Source organism: Schistocerca nitens, chromosome 7 (assembly GCF_023898315.1).
Source record: "Schistocerca nitens isolate TAMUIC-IGC-003100 chromosome 7, iqSchNite1.1, whole genome shotgun sequence".
Lineage (NCBI taxonomy): Eukaryota > Metazoa > Arthropoda > Insecta > Orthoptera > Acrididae > Schistocerca > Schistocerca nitens.
This window is the reverse complement of record NC_064620.1, coordinates 363,706,956-363,726,249: the sequence shown is the minus strand read 5'-3', so window position 1 is coordinate 363,726,249 and position 19,294 is coordinate 363,706,956. Positions and strand designations below refer to the sequence as shown.

Here is a 19,294-nt window from a genome sequence, read left to right as displayed (position 1 = left end):
GCCCAATTCTGCTGTGACAGTTCTAGAGACATTCAAAGAAAGTCTACAGTCAAGTAGTGTGTAAATACCCCAATCATGCAACATTAGTTGGGGGCGACTTTAACCTGCCGAGAATATTCTGAGATATCAATGGATTCATTGCAGCAGGTACAGACAGTCTAGTGAAGTACTTTTTAATATGTTTTCTGACAATTGTCTTGAGCAGCTAGTTGGGCAGGCTACGCGCCGTGTAGCTACAAACAGGCCAGACCTTATCAATGACGTCAGTAGATAGAGGTAAATTAGTGCTAATGGTGTCATCATAGTGACAATGGTTACATAAGTTAATAAATAAGTGAAAAGAGCTAGGAGAGTGTTTCTGCTGGAAAGAGCAGATAAGTAGTTGTTAGAATCTCACATAGATAATGATTTGACGTCATTTGTTCCTGTGGCAGCAGAAGCCAAAGCTTTAAATTTCGCTTTTAAGAAGTCGTTCACGCAGGGGAATTATACAAACATACCGTCGTTTGATCATCGCACAGAGTCCCGTATAAGCCCTCGTAGTGATAGCAGAAACAAAGAATGTTCAGACCAGTACAAAGTTCTATAATATGTCGTGGAATCAACTGTGCAGTAAGATGAAATACGTCGAGGATTGCATGACCATCTGTTGCAATCCATTTCCTCGAAACATCTATATCCTTAGCTGTAAGAGTGCATGCATCGTCGACAGGTTTGGAGGTGATATGATGAAATTAACATATCGATACACAACACTGCACATATATTTAAAGTGTCTATGTATTGTGAACCTGTGCAGCTTGTACGCTGCAACATGGATCACCGTGGAACTATTAAATATATGGTTACCGCTTCAGTGATGTTGGCAAGTACTTGATAGAACAAAAAGTTCCCAACGAGGGGAAGGACTGAGACAAATGTATAAGTATTACTCCCATAAACTGAAATTCTGTACAAGAGGAGTTGATAGATGGGGTACTTAAGTGTGTAAGCACACCAATTGGTTTGTGTGCAATCCGCGCTGAATTTAAATCATATAAAACTGTATTTTGCAAGATATTGTAGGGTGAAGAAAAGGGTTGATGTACAAAAGAGTGACAGTTTCATTACGGTAGTGCAAGAAATGTATATTAACAACATATAAAAGTTGTTTGAAGATATAAGTAGAAAATAAATAAGATTTTATCAGTTGCAATATGTTTTATTCCACCACACATATGTTCCATGATATTTAACAGTTCATCTGTTTGTGAGAGTCTTAGTCGTTCATACATTTACTGAGACACAACATAGTCCTGTCATTGCGATTTTGGCACATATTTACATGAGATGAATCTTCAGTTCCGATACAGTAATGCCAGAGAGTGAGATACAGCGAGCATACATCTTCCAATTATCGTAGGACTTAGCAGTTCATTATCAGAATAGGCAAAATGATGAATGCAAATCGTGCAGTTAAGTATTTTGTACGTGCAAGCTGTAAATTGATAATGCATTTATTGTTACAAAATTCTCTAATTAAAGTAGGATTATACGAGTGGATGGTATCTGTTTTTTCAAACATGTACAAAATAACAGACACTATGCATTCGCATGATTGATTCGCCTCGACAGACGATGAATCCTGCACCTTCAGGGCGGATGCTACAATTGTTTGATCTCGTGCAGGAACCTCAAAGTAGCGAACATGGGGGACCTGGTTGGGGAAGTGAGTAGGTGGCGCTCAATCGGATTTTGGGTTGGCAATGACGCATGTCGAGATATTTTTCACAAAGATTGTGGCCAGATGGCGCAGTGGTTAACCAAACTACCCAGTAAGCAGGAGATCCTGTATTAGAGTCCTGGTCTGGCACACATTTTCACTCATTGCCGCTGATTCTGCATAAAGTTCCAATCCAGCTAACATCAATAATTCCTTTCCTTTTCTTTCTCTCTACTCCAACCTCAACGAACATAAAATAGGATTTTGACACACAGTACATGATGAAATGGAAGGTGCACTTTGAATGTAAATAGCAGTGTGTATGCATGGAAAAAATAGTAATCTCATCTTTAAAATTAGAGCAGAGTTGACTGTGAAATCCTATAGTGGCTGCAGTGAGGGTTCACTGCCTGTGGTGGACTATAGGTGGCTGACAATTGCCTACATTCCTAACTGATGACATAATACAGTGATACAAACATACTGCTACCTCTGACATGTGCTGGTAGAAGCAGATGTGAGGTACATGGACACCATGCGATACCATGAGGGGCCCAGATTGCTATCACACCTGTGAGAGTAGAGGCAAGAAACAACCGAGGAGGCTTGGCACAGTGCGTATTGATGGTGTGTTATTAACACTGCAGCCAGCAGCTAGCTACATTCCATACTAGATGACGTAGAATCCCAACCAGCGGTTCATCATAGGTGTTCTGTGAGCTCTGACAAGTGCAGGTGAAAGCATTCAGCCAAGGCTGGAAACAACACCGTGTTATAGTGCGCAGTTGGTCACTGGTCTGTAGAGCATCCAGCATCCAATCAGTGGTGCAGTGAGGGGGTCGGGGTAAGGGTGGGGAGTCCTCCTTGGCATGAGTGGCAGTGACTCGTGGTGGCTGTCAGTTTGGCCTTGTCCAAAGTGTAGCCTTTTCTGCAAATGTCTCATGACACCTACAGTACTGTCATCATTAAAATGATGGTATGATAACTTGGAGCAGCGATGCAGCTGACAGAATGGCGGTCCTGCCTGCTCAAATGGAGAAACCCAGGCTGGGGTGGTGCTGGTAGGGTGGCACTCGCCCTTACAATTCATCACCAAATAGGACTTGGTGGGGGATTGACAGTGTATATCAGAGTATCTTTTCTTAACTGGCGTGAACATGTTTACATTCCACACCTTTAGGGAGCAGCAGGCACAACACTGACATAAGAAGAGCGGCTGAGCTCGCTGAGTGAGTATGGTAGAGCGATTTGTGTCGTCATCACCACTAGAACGGAAAACCAATCCAAGTTGCAAATATTTTATTTTTCATTCGATGACTAGCTTCGGGGTGAGCCTAGTCATGAAATGAAAAATAAAATGTTTGCAACTTGGACTGGTTTCTCGTTCTATTGATTAAGACAAGTTACGCTCCCAAGCTACTCCAGCATTCTCTAAGTTCGTAAAAATTCTCACCACTGATGGGATATACGTTACACATTTCCGTAATACTCTACGGTATGTTGTTGCCGAGAAATTTCTTCCTGATGCCTTTCTACTTCCAGTGCGTTTCCTGCAGTCCAGGTCTGACCGATAGCTTGGTGAAGCCTCTCAATAAGGGAACTGGCCCAAGTAGGTTAAGTGCGGCACACGACATCAGAGGCTATTAATCCTTTACTCCAGGATGATTACAGAGGAAAATTATTTGATGAGAACTTTATGTTGGAATTGTTGTTGTCGTTGCTTGGGATCTGATCCGAAAACAGCCGCTGAAAGTCTACTTTTCTGTTTGCCACAGCGTGTTTAGCGTTTTTAATTGATTACCTTTTCTGGGGGCCTTTAATAACCATTGTTTTCTGCCCTTAATGTGATCATTCACAGAGTGCCAAAGCGGAATGCAGTTGTGGCAGCGTATAACCACAGCTACCACATATTCATATTCTACTGTAAGTTTTAAAGCGTTCTCAGAGTATATCTGACATATTACGCCTTCCGTTGTTTAACCAAATATAACTGGCATATCCCATGCTATTTTTTTTGTAGCCGAATCTTAGTAGTTCTCTAAACTAGTCTCTTAACAATTTAAATGCTTTTTTTAAAATTCTGATCCTTTCTCTGTTACGGTTCTGCATTATTTGTTATACTGACTAATGTGAAGCCTTCCAACTAGGCTCCAGTTGGGTTGTTAAGAGGCAATGCAATATCATGTAGCCTGGTTTAATGGTTATGTCAATCAATACCTTGGGATCTAATTATTTCAGAGAGCCATCTGATTTACTCAAGTATTCACGGGATCATATTTCTTTCACTGTGCTAAAATAAGATTTAACTAATTGAATGGGTGATTACAAGGCCTTCATTGCTTATTAATTTCACAAATGTTGTCTAATGAATGAAGTAGTAAATGTCGTTCTAGTCATTTAGTAAATTTTGATATCTGTTTTTAAGGAACATATTGTTTTATCAAATTTCATGTTGAAAAATTTTGTTATTTTGGAGAATGCCAACCTAATTTGGGTTTTAAATTTATAATAAATGAAAAGCACCAGTGCTTTTCATTTATTATAATACCGTTCTACATATAACCGACGGAAGATTCTGTTAATATGTTAATAAATTTGTTTGTGCGTTATCGTGGTTAACAACTGTTGTTATTCGTGATCTGAGACTTTACCACTCCAAGCTATTTATGTGCTCCCTGTGACATATCAATGCCATTTCTATTACATATGCAACTGTAATTGTTTAAACGTTAAATATGAGCATAGGTCAAGTAGGTTTAAATTTGGGGTAAGGGGGATTGGGAAAATTGTTTAAACTGTGATGTCAGAGAAGTGGTGGAATTGTATAAATTTAACAACTGGACTTAAACTTGGAAAAAGTTGCATGTGACGTCAAGGGAAAATCCAGTAGCCATCTTGGGTTGTAACGTTAGACCAGAAGTAATCTGGCAAATATGCAGCCTTTCATACGGTGCACCACCATGAATTTAAGTGGCATTGACGTAGTCGCTTCCATACTGCGCTTGTATTCTCTGATACACCTTCTTGGATCACCATGTTAGATTGTGACATCACGATGGCTATGCACCCGTCTCCAGGTCGTGAATTTGTGAACTTACACGACATTTTTGGCTGTATCTATATTCCCAAGCTGTTATTTTAAATTTCCTACTGGTTTATACATAAGAAAATTAGCCTACCTCCTCCACCTCACTCTATGAGATTATTGAGGACGTTATTATAAGCAGGACAGCTGGTGGACTTATATGATATTTTAGGCTGCGTTCGACTAGCTCAACCACACTACTTTGCATTTTTAATGACGTAGATGTTACAAAAGGTCGATTCATGTCAGTCGACACCACTGGACGGGATGGAAGGTAATCTCAATTTCAAATGATGGTTTGCTCATACTTCAACACGTCAGTCCACTTATCTCAGTACTAAATGTGGAAAAAAAAAAGATCTTGAAATTCAGACCATGTTAATAAAAAAAGAAGTAGCAGTGATAGTGGTAGAGATTATTGATGGACAAAGCAAACTTTCTTAATAGATGTTGTTTATAAATGGTGTATGGTAAATTTTTCACAATGTTGAGAATGGCAAGAACACGTAAAGCTCTGTCCTAAGATTTCAAAACATCATTATTCATTTGACTGAGTAATACGAGGTGTTTGAAAAAGAATAATCTGATTTCTAAACTCAATATTTATTGATAAAATAATTCTACAAACATGGGATGGATAGAAAAATACTCACAAAATCTCAAAATTTTAGCTGAGGTATTACAAATGCTTTATATGTCCATCAGCAACAGCACGAACAACATCTAGACGATACTTAAATTCTTCATTAACTTTGCAGAACGTGTCTGTTTTTACAGAATTTATGGCGGCTATTTTTCTGTTCTTTACTTCTTCTATGTCACGAGGTAAAGGGGAGATGAAAACTCTTTTCTTCACATGTTCCCATAAGAAAAAGTCGCACTGGATCATGTATGGGGCTTTTGAAGGACAAGAATCTTTTGGAGGAGAACAATGTAGGGCAGTGTCTCGCGGTCCCGTGCACCCTATCCACCGTTGAGCTATCTTCAAATTCTGCAGAACTGGCTTTCTCCACAACTTCTGGAGGACTCCGATGACTTCATTTTCCAAGAAGATGGAACTCCACCAATCTGGCACAACAATGTACGCCAATTTCTCAACGACACTCTACCTCATCGCTGGATAGAGCGGACGGTAACCCGAGACACTGCCCCGCATTCTTGGCTTCCAAGATCGCCGGTCATGACTCCATGCGATTTTTTTCTTGTGGGTTATGTGAAGCAAAGTGTGTTCATGTCCCCTTTACCCCGTAACATAGAAGAAGTGAAGAACAGAGTAACATCCGGCATGACTTCAGTAAAAGCAGATGCATTGTGTAAAGTTTATGATGAAGTTAGCTAACGTTAAGGCGTTTTTCGTGCTGCCGCTGGTGGACACGTAGAGCATTTTTAATAGCATAACTAAAACTATAAGATTTAGTGGGTATTTTGAAAATTAATCCCATATTTGTAGTGTGTTTTTAATAATAAATATGGAATTTTGAAATCAGGTAATTCTTTTTGAAACAACCTTTACGTACAGACGAAGACGACACACAATGTCGAGAAGACAATACATTGTGTCTTTTGAATTTACATCTCGTCTTCTTTCAAAGGGCCAGGTAACTTAAAAAAAATTGTATTTTTTTTTCCTTCAGTGGAGCTGACTTTTTCATGTACTCAAATTTGGTCAGGTCGCCCGGATGTGCTGTTATTGTTAAGATAGCAAGGCGTGGCCTACAAACTTGAATAGGTTCCACTACATGGATTTTACTTGGTAAATGTGTTCAAATTGTGAATTATTTAAAGCATTAGTGATCTATGATTTCATATACTAATGGTACGGAATATCTTTTCTGTAACACTGAAACCAAAGTTTTGTCCTAGGAACACTGAACTGTTGGAAAACTGCACAGGAGGCATATTACTGGCACAGTGTTTGTCAATTGGCGCTGCAGTATCCTTTCAGCTTTTCCAGGTCGCAGTGGTAAGTGCCCATTATCCAGTGATAAATAATTTTAAGTGAGTTCTGATAACAATATGATTGTTAGTACAACAGGTAAACACCTTCCATTAAAATTTATGTTGTGATACATGTACTGTACACCATATATTTAATGGATTAGCTAAACCTTTACTGAAGCGTGTTTCTTGTATGAATAAGTAAAATCTGTTCGGGTGAATGACATTGTGGAAGCATATCGGCGACTGGGAATTCGTGTGTGCCAACAAGTGACGTAACTAGGCTGGGGAAACCTAGGCAATGACGTAGGGCCCCCGGAGTATCTGTAGCTCCTGGCATCCGAAAGAAAGAAATGTAAAAGAAAACAAGGAAACATGAAATTTAAAAAATTGTAAGACCAATCAATGAAAAAAAAAAAACGAAATAAGGTTATCGAAATCATCGTGATATAAAGAATATCAATCATTTAGACCACTTTAGCAAGATGACGTCTACATACTCATAGACGAAAGCAGAGGTAACACTCGGAGTTAAGCATCACAGCGATGTTACAGCTTACTGAATTAGAAACCGTTTAAATTTATTGATACATTCTGTGAAGATCCTCTTTGCACACAGTACTGAAAGCTAAGATTGGTAGCGACAGAAAACAAGCGAATATTAGTCCCAAGCCATACACAGTATTTCAGCTTTTATCGAAACAGCTGTTCCCGTCAGCCACTGCTCCGAGAGTCTTCTTAGAGTGAACGATCAATACTTGTGTCAGGTCAGGGGTTACGCAGCGGCGTAAGAGGTCTTGTACGAATGATACTCCTACAAATTACTTATCACCGAAATGAAAAAAAAAACATTAAACAATGACGACTATAGTATTAGGCCTATTCACACAATATCACCTGACCGCCCAAGTTGCCAGCTAGGAAAATCATCTAGCAGTTCGAATTCCAGTCACGTCTACCGACTCAGTTCTAGAAAGACGATAAGACATGAAAATGTGGATGCAATGTACAGCTACTATGGAAACAAATTGCACTGACACCAATGAAAGCGGGCCTATTTTATTTAATTATACGTAAGCAGAAATAACGGTCTCTAATCGCATTTCACGCGGTTTATAATTGATTTAAAAGACAAAAAATTTTCTGACCAAAATACAGCTTAATGTATCAAATTCCACTCTAATCGTTATAAAAGCGTTTTACTTCGATACGTGCAAGACACATATCTCAAGACTCCACGGTGACACACTCTAGTCTTTGAACAATGCCTATACAAGCGAATACACAGATGACTTGGCACAAAGCTTCATGGCAACATGTGTAATTTGTGGTATTACGAATTTCCTTTGATTACAATATTCATAAAATTCATACTTTTCCAACACAAAGGACGTCAGACAAACCTTCATGAACAGTTTGGAGGACTGGTTTACAAAATCAGTTTACTGTGAGTACAACTGCAGGTCGAAGATTTCCACGTTCATTAGATATATACTTCTGAGAACTCAAATTATGCATCCGCAAAAGATGGAATCGAGTTGACACCTATGTTTTGAGTGATAACGTTTTGTTGTAACCCGGATGTCTTAACTTCTGACTGTTATCCTTACGCCTTGTCTTTACTGCATTTCACGGATTCCTTAGAATTTTGCTGTCTGGAAACGGATCCTTCATGTTTCTCGCTGATCGTCTCGTCTCAAAATGATGCTAAGGAAGGGTGTGACTTGCTGCGGAAACCATTGTATTGTTGAGAACTGCGTCACGTCGCGGTATGTTGTTTAGGAGGTATGTTGTTTACTCTAACAAGCTTTTTACAGGTCGACAAATCTTGTGAAAATGTCCTGATTTTTCTTTAATCTTCCTTCCATTGTCAACCGCAACATCAGAATTTTCTCTTTGGTGCCTTTATCTTTCCTAAAGCGAAATTGATTGGTATTTTACACATCCTAAGTTTTCTTTTCCATTCCTCTGTATATTATTCTCGTCAGAAACTTAGATGCATGAACTATTAAGCTGATTATGCTTTAATTCTCACACTTGTCAGTTCTTATAATCTTCGGAACTGTGCAGATAATATTTTTCCGAAAGTCGTATGGTATATGACCAGACTGATGCATTCTACACACCAACGTGAATAATCATTTTGTTTCCACTTGCCGCAATGATTTTAGAAATTCTGTTGGAATGTAATGTATCCTTTCTGTCTTATTCGATCTTTAGTCTTCCAAAGCTGTGTTAAATTCTGATTCTAAAATGGCTCCTCAATCTCTTCTACATCGACTCCTTTATCTTCTTCTATCACGTTATCCGACAAGTCTTCCCCCTCACAGAGGCCTTCAATGTACTCGTACCACCTATGTCCTATCTCCTCTGCATTTAACAGTGGAGTTACCATTGCACGCTTAGTGTTACCATGCTTGATTTTAATTTAACGGAAGGTTATTTTGATTTTCCAATAATCATATCTTCTTCGATCCCTTCATAGTTTTCATGTGCCATTTCGTTTCAGCTTCCTTCATTTGACATTTATTTCATTCCTAAGTGACTCGCTTTTCTGTATTTCTGAGCTCCTTTGAATGTTTTCGTGCTTCCTTCTTTCATAGATCAGCTGAAGTATTTCTTCTGTTACACATGGTTTCTTCACATTTACCTTCTTTGTACCTGTGCTTTCTTTCCAACTTGTGTGATTGCTCTTTTTAGAGATATCAATTCCTCTTCAACTGAAGTGCTTATTGAGCTATTCCTTACAGCAGCATATACAGGGTCGTCCATTGATAGTGACCGGGCCAAATATCTCACGAAATAAGCGTCAAACGAAAAAACTACAAAGAACGAAACTTGTCTCGCTTGAAGAGGGAAAACAGATGGCACTATGATTGACCCGGTAGATGGCGCTGCCATATGTCAAACGGATATCAACTGCGATTTTTTAAAAATAGGAATCCCCATTTTTTATTACATATTCGTGTAGTACGTAAAGAAATATGAATGTTTTTGTTGGACTACTTTTTTTGCTTTGTGATAGATGGCACTGTAATAGTCACAAACGTATAAGTACGTGGTATCACGTAACATTCCGCCAGTGTGGACGGTATTTGCTTCGTGATACATTACCCGTGTTAAAATGGACCGTTTACCAATTGCGGAAAAGGTCGATATCGTGTTGATGTATGTCTATTGTGATCAAAATTCCCAACGGTCGTGTGCTATGTATGCTGCTCGGTATCCTTACGTTATTTAAGGAAACAGGAAGTGTTCATCCACATGTGAAACGTCAACCACGACCTGCAACAAATGATGATGCCCAAGTCGGTGTTTTAGCTGCTGTCGCGGCTAATCCGCACATCAGTAGCAGACAAATTGCGCGAGAATCGGGAATCTCAAAAACGTCGGTGTTGAGAACGCTACATCAGCATCTATTGCAGCCGTACCATATTTCTATGCACCAAGAATTGCATGGCGAAGACTTTTAACGTCGTGTACAGTTCTGCCACTGGGCACAAGAGAAATTACGGGACGATTACAGATTTTTTTCACGCGTTCTATTTAGCGACGAAGCGTCATTCACCAACAGTGCTAACGTAAACCGGCATAATATGCACTACTGGGCAACGGAAAAACCACGATAGCTGCGACAAGTGGAACATCAGCGACCTTGGCGGTTTAATGTATGGTGCGGCATTATGGGAGAAAGGACAACTGGCCCCCATTTTATCGATGGAAATCTAAATGGTGCAATGTATGCTGATTTCCTACATAGTGTTCTACCTATATTACTAAAAGATGTTTCACTGCATGACAGAATGGCGATGTACTTCCAACATGATGGATGTCCGGCACATAGCTCGCGTGTGGTTGAAGCGGTATTGAATAGCATATTTCATGACAGGTGGATTGGTCGTCGAAGCACCATACCATAGCCCGCACGTTTACCGGATCTGACGTCCCAGGATTTCTTTCTGTGGGGAAAGTTGAAGGATATTTGCTATCGTGATCCACCGACAACGCCAGGCAACATGCGTCAGCGCATTGTCAATGCATGTGCGAACATTACGGAAGGCCTACTCGCTGTTGAGAGGAATGTCGTTACACGGATTGTCAAATGCATTGAGGTTGACGGACATCATTTTGAGCATTTATAGCATTAATGTGGTATTTACAGGTAATCACGCTGTAACAGCATGCGTTTACAGAAATGATAAGTTCACAAAGGTACAGGTATCACATTGGAACAACCGAAACAAAATGTTCAAACGTACGTACGTTCTGTATTTTAATTTAAAAACCTACCTGTTACCAACTGTTCGTCTAAAATTGTGAGCCATATGTTGGTGACTATTACAGCGCCATCTATCACAAAGCGAAAAAAGTGGTCCAACTAAAACATTCATATTTCTTTACGTACTACACGAATATGTAATAAAACATGGGGGTTCCTATTTAAAAAATCGCAGTTGATATCCGTTTGACCTACGGCAGCGCCATCTAGCGGGCCAACCATAGCGCCATCTAGTTTCCCCCTTCAAACTACACAAGTGTCGTTCTTTGTAGTTTTTTCGTTTTATGCTTATTTCGTGAGGTATTTGGCCCCGTCACGATCAATGGACCACCCTGTATAGTCTCACAGAAATTCAAGCATATCTCTTCATTCCTTAGTACTTCTGTATCACACTTTTTGGTGCATTGATTCTTTCTGATTAATTTCTTAAACCTCAGCCTACTCTTCATCAGTATTAAATTATGACATGAGTCTATATCTGCGCCGGCCGAAGTGGCCGTGCGGTTAAAGGCGCTGCAGTCTGGAACCGCAAGACCGCTACGGTCGCAGGTTCGAATCCTGCCTTGGGCATGGATGTTTGTGATGTCCTTAGGTTAGTTAGGTTTAACTAGTTCTAAGTTCTAGGGGACTAATGACCTCAGCAGTTGAGTCCCATAGTGCTCAGAGCCATTTTCTATATCTGCTTCTGTGTATGCGTTACAGCCCCGTAACTAATTTCGAAATCTCTGTCTGACAGTGAGGTAATGTAACTGAAATCTTCTCGTATCTGCAGACCTATTCCATGTATACCAGCTCCTCTTGTGATTCTTACATAGAGTATTCGCTATTAATAGCTGAAATATATTGCAGCATTCAATTAGTCTTTTTCCAGTCTCATTCATAGTACCTTGCCGATATTCACTGTAACTCTCGGTTCTGCTCGTTTCACTACAGTCGCATTCCAGTACTCCATGACTATTAGATTTTCATCTCCCTTTACTTACGGGACTCCCCGTTCAATATCCTCATATACTTTTTCTTTTCATCTTCTGCTTGTGCTATTGGCTTATGTGTGTGAAATATTGCTGTCGGTATTGGTTGCTGTCGATTCTGATGAGAATAACCCTATCACTGAACTGTTCACAATAACTCACTCTCTTTCCTACCCCCTATACACAACGGACCCTACTCGTGTTATAGCATTTCCTGCTGCTGTTGATATTACCCTATACTCATCAGACCAGAAATAATTGTCTTCTTTCCATTTTGATTCACCAACCGCCACTACACCTAGGCTTAGAATTTCCCTTTTCAGATTTTACCACGTTCAGACCTCTAAGAGGCTATGCGGTAAAAGTAACTGCACATATTTTGAAAACTGTCCAAAGATAATAGCAGTGGCATAACTAGGCTAGGACGAACGCGAGTGGAAAAAAAGTAAAATCAATTAATTAAGAGAAGCCTTTTGCTATGTTAAAATAATGAAAGATTGTTTTGGAAATGATTATGACGTAAAGATACAAGAATTTTTACCATATTTTCGGTTAACTGGATATGTAGAACGAAAGTGACTAGATGTGAGCAAGTTTTGCAGCCAAGGTAACACCAGAATGTTACGGAAAGGGTAGGTGATTGGAGTTAAAGTATCATTTTTCTATCAAAAGTGATTGGCAACTAAATACCTGTTTTTAAGGAGTATGTATGTTATAGACTCACAAGTTTTCATTACTACTGTCTGTAACAAAAACCTTGAAAATGGAGCAGTTATGTTTTTAAACGAGATTTTTTTACGATATTTAGCTAATATTTCCATTTCATGTAATAGTAATATGAACGTTGTCGAAGGTACAAATGAAATAAAACAGATATGTACAGGACACTACTGAGCTAATGTCGAGTCACCTTGATGTACTCCCAGCTGCCCTGAGGTATCCAACAAAAGCTACGCCTGTTGCAAAAATTGAGTGTTTTTGTTCGAAGAAAAACTATTTTTTAAAAAATAATTACATTCTGCAATGAGTCAGGCACGATTATCCAGTTTGCAGTGCTGCCTACAGGAGAAGGGTGGCGCAAACGGTCACATGTATGTTTGGCTGGTGAGAGAGTGTAGTAGAATCGTTGAAAAATCTTAATTGGAGAGCTGAAACAAGATGCCATACACCTTTTAAGAGTGTGCTTATAAAACTTCAAGGTCCGTATTTATTTGGAGAATCCACAAAAATAACTTTGACCTATTGTATTTGAATTTCAGGTTCTGTAGTCCATTCAAAAGTTACACCTTTTTTCAACAACTTTCTTAATGGTTTAGTTACTGTTGTATAATCCTTGACAAAACAACACTAATCATACATGAGCCCCAAGAGGCTCTGTAATTCTTTCACATTACTATGTATACAGGAGAACTATCTACGTAGGTTCAGAAGCTGTGACTCTGCAAACGAGCATTTCTCCGACTTTAAACTCAAATGTGCCCATTGTAATTTTGTCAATACACTACATAGCTGCTCGTCATGTTTTAAACTGCTCTGGAGAATACAGTAATATAATCTAAATGGACCAGGACATAGTTAGTTTCAAACACCTAAACAACAAGTCTTTAAATAGCTGAATCTGTAGAGCGCTTTTCTTAAACCAAAAGATATTCTCAAAGACTCACCTCGCCCAGATCTTCGGATGCAATATTAATCTAAGGGTTGCATAATTTTATATCAAGCGTACCAAAATGCTTGCAGTTTCTTCGTGCTACAGATCTGGTATTCGTGGATGGACTTTTGCGGTACATTCCATCAAACAACCGCGCAGTGTCTTCTTATACAGCATATACACTGAAAGCCAAAGAAACTGGTACATGAAGGTAGGAGACGAGGTACTGGCAGAAGTAGAGCTGTGAGTACCGGGCGTGAGTCGTGATTCGGTAGCTCAGATGGTAGAGCACTTGCCCGCGAGAGGCAAAGGTCCCGAGCTCGAGTCTCGGTCGGGCACACAGTTTTAATCTGCCAGGAAGTTTCAAACTGGTACATAAATGTCTAATATCGTGTAGGGCCCCCGCGACCACGCAGAAGTGCCGCAACACGATGTGGTGTGGTCTCGGCTAACGTTTGAGGTAGTGCTGGAGGGAACTGACACCAAGAATCCTGCAGGGCTGTCCATAAATCCGAGGGCGTTGAGATCTCTTTTGAACAGCATATTGCAAGGCATCCTTGATATGCTCAATAATGTTCATCTCTGGGGAATTTGGTGGCCAGAGGAAGTGTTTAAGCTCAGAAGAGTGTTTTTGGAGCCACTCCATAGCAATTTTGGACGTGTGAGGTGTCGCAGTGTCCTGCTGGAATTGCCCAAGTACGTCGAAATGCACTATGGACATTAACGGATGCAGGTGATCGGACAAGATACTTACGTACGTATCACCTGTCACAGTCGTATCTAGACGTATCAAGGGTCCCATGCCATTTCAACTGCACACGCCTCACACCATTACAGAGACTCCACCAGCTCGAACAGTCTCCTGCTGACATGCAGGATCCACGAATTCATCAGGTTGTCTCCATACGCACACGTGCATTCGCTCGATACAATTTCAAACGAGACTCGTCCGGCCGGGCAACATGTTTCCAGTGATCAACAATCCAATGTCGGTGTTGACGGGCCGAGGTGAGGCGTAAAGCTTTTTGTCGAGCAGTCATCAAGGATACACGAGTGGGCCGTCGGCTCCGAAAGCCCATATCGATTGACGTTTCGTTGAATGATTCGAACGCTGACACTTGTTGATGGCCAAACATTGAAATCTGCAGCAATTTGCGGAAGGGTTGCACTTTTGTCACGTTGAATGATTCTCTTCAGTCATTGTTGGTCCCGTTCTTGAAGTATCTTTTTCCAACCGCAGCGATGTCGGAGATTTGATATTTTACCGGATTCCTGATATTCACGGAACACTCGTGAAATGGTCGTACTGGAAAATCCCCACTTCATCGCTACCTCGGAGACACTGTGTCCCATCGCAGGTCCGCCGACTATGACACCACGTCCAAACTCACTTAAATCTTGATACCCTGCCTTTGTAGCAGCAGTAACCGATCTAACCACTTGTCTTATACAGGCGTTGCCGACCGTAGCACTGTATTCTGCCTGTTTACCTATCTCTGTAGATGAATACGCATGCTTAACCTGTTTCTTTGGCGTTTGAGTGTAAAAGGCCTTGCCTTGCTCCTGACATTTGTGACCGCTTCTCCTCTAAGCGACTTATAATGTTTGGCGCGATATGTATAAACGTCTCTCACAGGCAATGGCTTGCATTTCCTATTCTCCTGGCAATGCTTTACTCCTATCACAGTTAATTTGTCATTAATTATTTTGTGTATGCTGGCAAGTACAGTCCCACGTCGAATCGTATCTCTTGTAGAAAAATTTTTCAACGAACTGTGTCATATTTTTCTACCTACCGCCTAAACCTTGCATAGATCTCATTTTTTGTGGACAACTGGTTGAGACTTTCACTCTGCGTGAGCAGGTCAACCAGAAATATGGTTCTATGAGGATCATGTGTTTTGGTTTCCACCCTGAGAATTTTTCCAGTATTGCCACTTACATTTCGAGGGGTATTGGCTTTTAATATCAGGATATGCGCTTGATTGGAATCACGGGGAATGGACAACTTCCCCAACATTCCTCGTGACCTTTAGATATAGCTGCCGCCAAAACGAGAAGCTGGTCAGTTTTGGGGACGATAGTCCGCTACACCGTGGAGCTGATATACAAAATCATTCGCCAGAATGACATCAAAACGCTGTCGATGCTTCGTCAACGTTTCCGTTCCAAAATTGTAAGTCCTTCCATCAACTATCAGTTCGACAGGACAGATTCTCATTGGATTAATCATTTCAGTTCCAAAACAACTCGTATGGCGGCAGGATGGCGGTAGTACTCACTTATCGCTTGGGGCTAGACACACATTGCTTCTGTGGCCGCCTATATCAGTTAAATTTCTTACATTCCCGCTTCGCATTTTGACAGAAACAGTCACGCTGGTCCTTTGTTTGAAGCCTACGAAATTAATAGGATGAACAGTTATTACTGGGAGTTGATGGGAAACTACACCTCTCTGGCGTCTCCCTTACTAGACCCCCTGTCCTCAGGAGCTGATGGTGTCTGACATATTTCCCTACAGTGCAAACAGCAGGGTGCCCAACATCTATTGGTGGCGTGTTCCTACCTTTGCAATCGTCTACGATTTAGCTTGGATCATTATCTGACGTTACCAAACGCTGGTTGGAGCTCGTAAAACATCTCTTTGTAGTGAATGGAATTCATCCACCCCATCTCTGTAGCTGACATCCATAATGTACGCTTGTGCAATGATGCTCGACTTGGAGGTAAGGCGGTTTGGAAGTCCACTAGCATATGTTGTCCGGTAAGGGGAAACGAGTGGTACGCTACACCAACATCCTCAAATAAATTAAAAACTTTTCCACGCCATCTCATAGCGTGTGGCTAGCATGATATTGTTGATGGTGATCGATCTGTTCAATCGAGACGATAAGCTATAGGGCTCCCTTGGTGTAATGAGAGAGAATTACGATAAGTTCCACCACTAGGCTTAACCCTCTTATCCTCGTTACTCATAACAACACAAACACAATACTACACTGCAGAAGCACTCATCACAATCATTCATGCTACACAGAGCTGTACCTAACAATTCAAAAAAACTTTGGAGGATGGCAAGCAAAATAAGTTGATGCCCACGAAGGTGATGCTAGTTTCCCTCATTTTGACTAACATTCATTTGCTGTACGTGCAACTGATACCAGAAATTGTGCGACCTGTGTGTGAACATTTGGTGTGTCTGCCTCTAAGTACACACTTAAATTTTCGGAACTATGGAACGATGAACAGCAGGTTTCCTGATCGAACACGCCATTAGATTTCAATTAACTGTCAACAATTGGTGTCAGATGGAGAGCTGCATTGTATGTGTTTTACTTTTTGCTCACAACAGTGTGGAGATGTTCCTCAATAATGACGAACTTGGTTCTTGACAACGTCATTACAGTATGTGGGTTAATGATATTATCGTACACCCTGTTCCAGAGCACGCAGAGTCTCGTGCAGGCGGGGAAGTTCAGCTGCTACCTTACCGTCGTCCTCGTGGAGCTGTTTATGTACTGCTGGTTTGGGGACGACCTCATCACAGAGGTGAGAGCCATAAAACATCCGGCAACTCACTGTTTTCAGAAACAGCATTGTAAGTGCCAAAAACCAATGTCATTTTGGGAAAGAGTTTTAGTCGTAGGATACCAATAAGAAGATTGTGTGACGTAATACTAGAAAAAATCACAGAATAAAAGATAAAAAGAGAAATGGAAAATACGCTGATGAGCCTCGACATGGAGCTGCCTCCTATCGCTGTGGGGACGTGAGGCGGTAACGTGAGCATGTAAGTCGATCAGACGCCAGTGGGAAACCATTCTTAGACGCCAGGGGCCGCAAGTGGCGACAGAAACATGAGCGACTTTGAATAAGATGCTTGCAGATAGGCGCCCAGGAACGAGCATCTTGGAAACGGCAAAGCTGATCGGCTTTCTGCATTATTTTGTCGTGAGCATCTATGGAAGGACAGTAAAACCAGGTGTAGGCGACAAGGTGTTGGAATTCCTTGCCTCACCACAGAACGTGGAAGTTGGAGACTTGCTCACGATGTAAATCAGCATAGGCGGCGATCTGTGGTAGACCTGACGACAGAGCACAGTGCTGGTGCAGGCACGAGTGTTTCGAAGCACATCGCTCAGCAAACATTGTCGAACATAGTGGTCAACAGCAGACGGTCAGTTCTCCCCACGGAATATTCGCTATGATGTAGCTACATATGGCGCTCGTGCGAAAAGCATCACACTTTACAACTTTGTGTAGACACCTACGATACAATTGACATATTCAGTGACAGAAAAAACTCGCTGTTGCAAAAGATTATTAATGTACAGTAATGAGATTACGAGATTACGTTTGTCTAGGCAACATATTTAAGTTATTAACATTCAAGAGGACAGATTAATGTAAGCGCGAGATAAGATATTGCAATGTGAAATGCTGGTACATTAATAAATACTGTAACCACTAGAATATCGAACGCAAGCATGCAAAAGGGCATGCCTTATGTTGTACAGGTGGCAGATGTCAGTTTGTGGGTTGGAGTCCCAGGCCTGTGTCATTTGGTCAGTCAATGCAGGGACGGTTAATGCTGGTTGTGCATGACACTGGAGCTGTCGACTGGAGACAGATCTGGTGATCGGCAAGCAGAGGCCACATGTCGATGCTCTGTAGAGCATGAAGGGTTACAACAGTGGTGTGTGGGCGATCGTTATCCTTCTGGAAAGCATCTACAGCATTGGTGTTCACGAATGGCAAAACAACAGACTGACATACAGTTTTGCAGTCGGAGTGCGTGGAATAAATACCAAAGTGTTCCTGTGTCATGTTGTTGTTGTGGTCTTCAGTCCTGAGACTGGTTTGATGCAGCTCTCCATGCTACTCTATCCTGCGCAAGCTTCTTCATCTCCCAGTACCTACTGCAGCCTACATCTTTCTGAATCTGCTTAGTGTATTCATATCTTGGTCTCCCTCTACGATTTTTACCCTCCACGCTGCCCTCCAGTACTAAAGTCGTGACCCCTTGATGCCTCAGAACATGTCCTACCAACCGATTCCTTCTTTTAGTCAAGTTGTGCCACAAACTCCTCTTCTCCCCTATTCAATTCAATACCTCATTAGTTATGTGATCTACCCATCTAATCTTCAGCATTCTTCCTTAGCACCACATTTCGAAAGCTTCTATTCTCTTCTTGTCTAAACTATTTATCGTCCACGTTTCACTTCCATACATGGCTACACTCCATACAAATACTTTCAACACAACTTCCTAACACTTAAATCAATGCTCTATGTTAACAAATTTCTCTTCTTCAGAAACGCTTTCCTTGCCATTGCCAGTCTACATTTTATATCCACTCTACTTCGAGCATCATCAGTTATTTTGCTCCCCAAATAGCAAAACTCCTTTACTACGTTAAGTGTCTCATTTCCTAATCTAATTCCCACAGCATCACCCGACTTAATTCGACTACATTCCATTATACTTGTTTTGCTTTTGTTGATGTTCATCTTACACCCTCCTTTCGAGACACTGTCCATTCCGTTCAACTGCTCTTCCAAGTCCTTTGCTGTTTCTGACAGAATTACAATGTAATCGGCGAACCTCAAAGTTTTTATTTCTTCTCCATGGATTTTAATACCTACTCCGAATTTTTCTTTTGTTTCC

At 40.9% G+C, this 19,294-nt stretch overlaps 1 protein-coding gene across 1 annotated transcript in view; it reads left to right on the top strand.

Annotated features, from left to right (window-relative positions):
- LOC126195640 (uncharacterized) overlaps positions 1 to 19,294 on the top strand; it is an 83,179-nt gene that overhangs the window by 50,906 nt on the left and 12,979 nt on the right. The window contains exon 2 of the mRNA XM_049934265.1: positions 17,071 to 17,175. Within this exon, the coding sequence (XP_049790222.1) occupies positions 17,071 to 17,175 (105 nt within the window). The remainder of the gene's footprint in view (positions 1 to 17,070; positions 17,176 to 19,294) is intronic.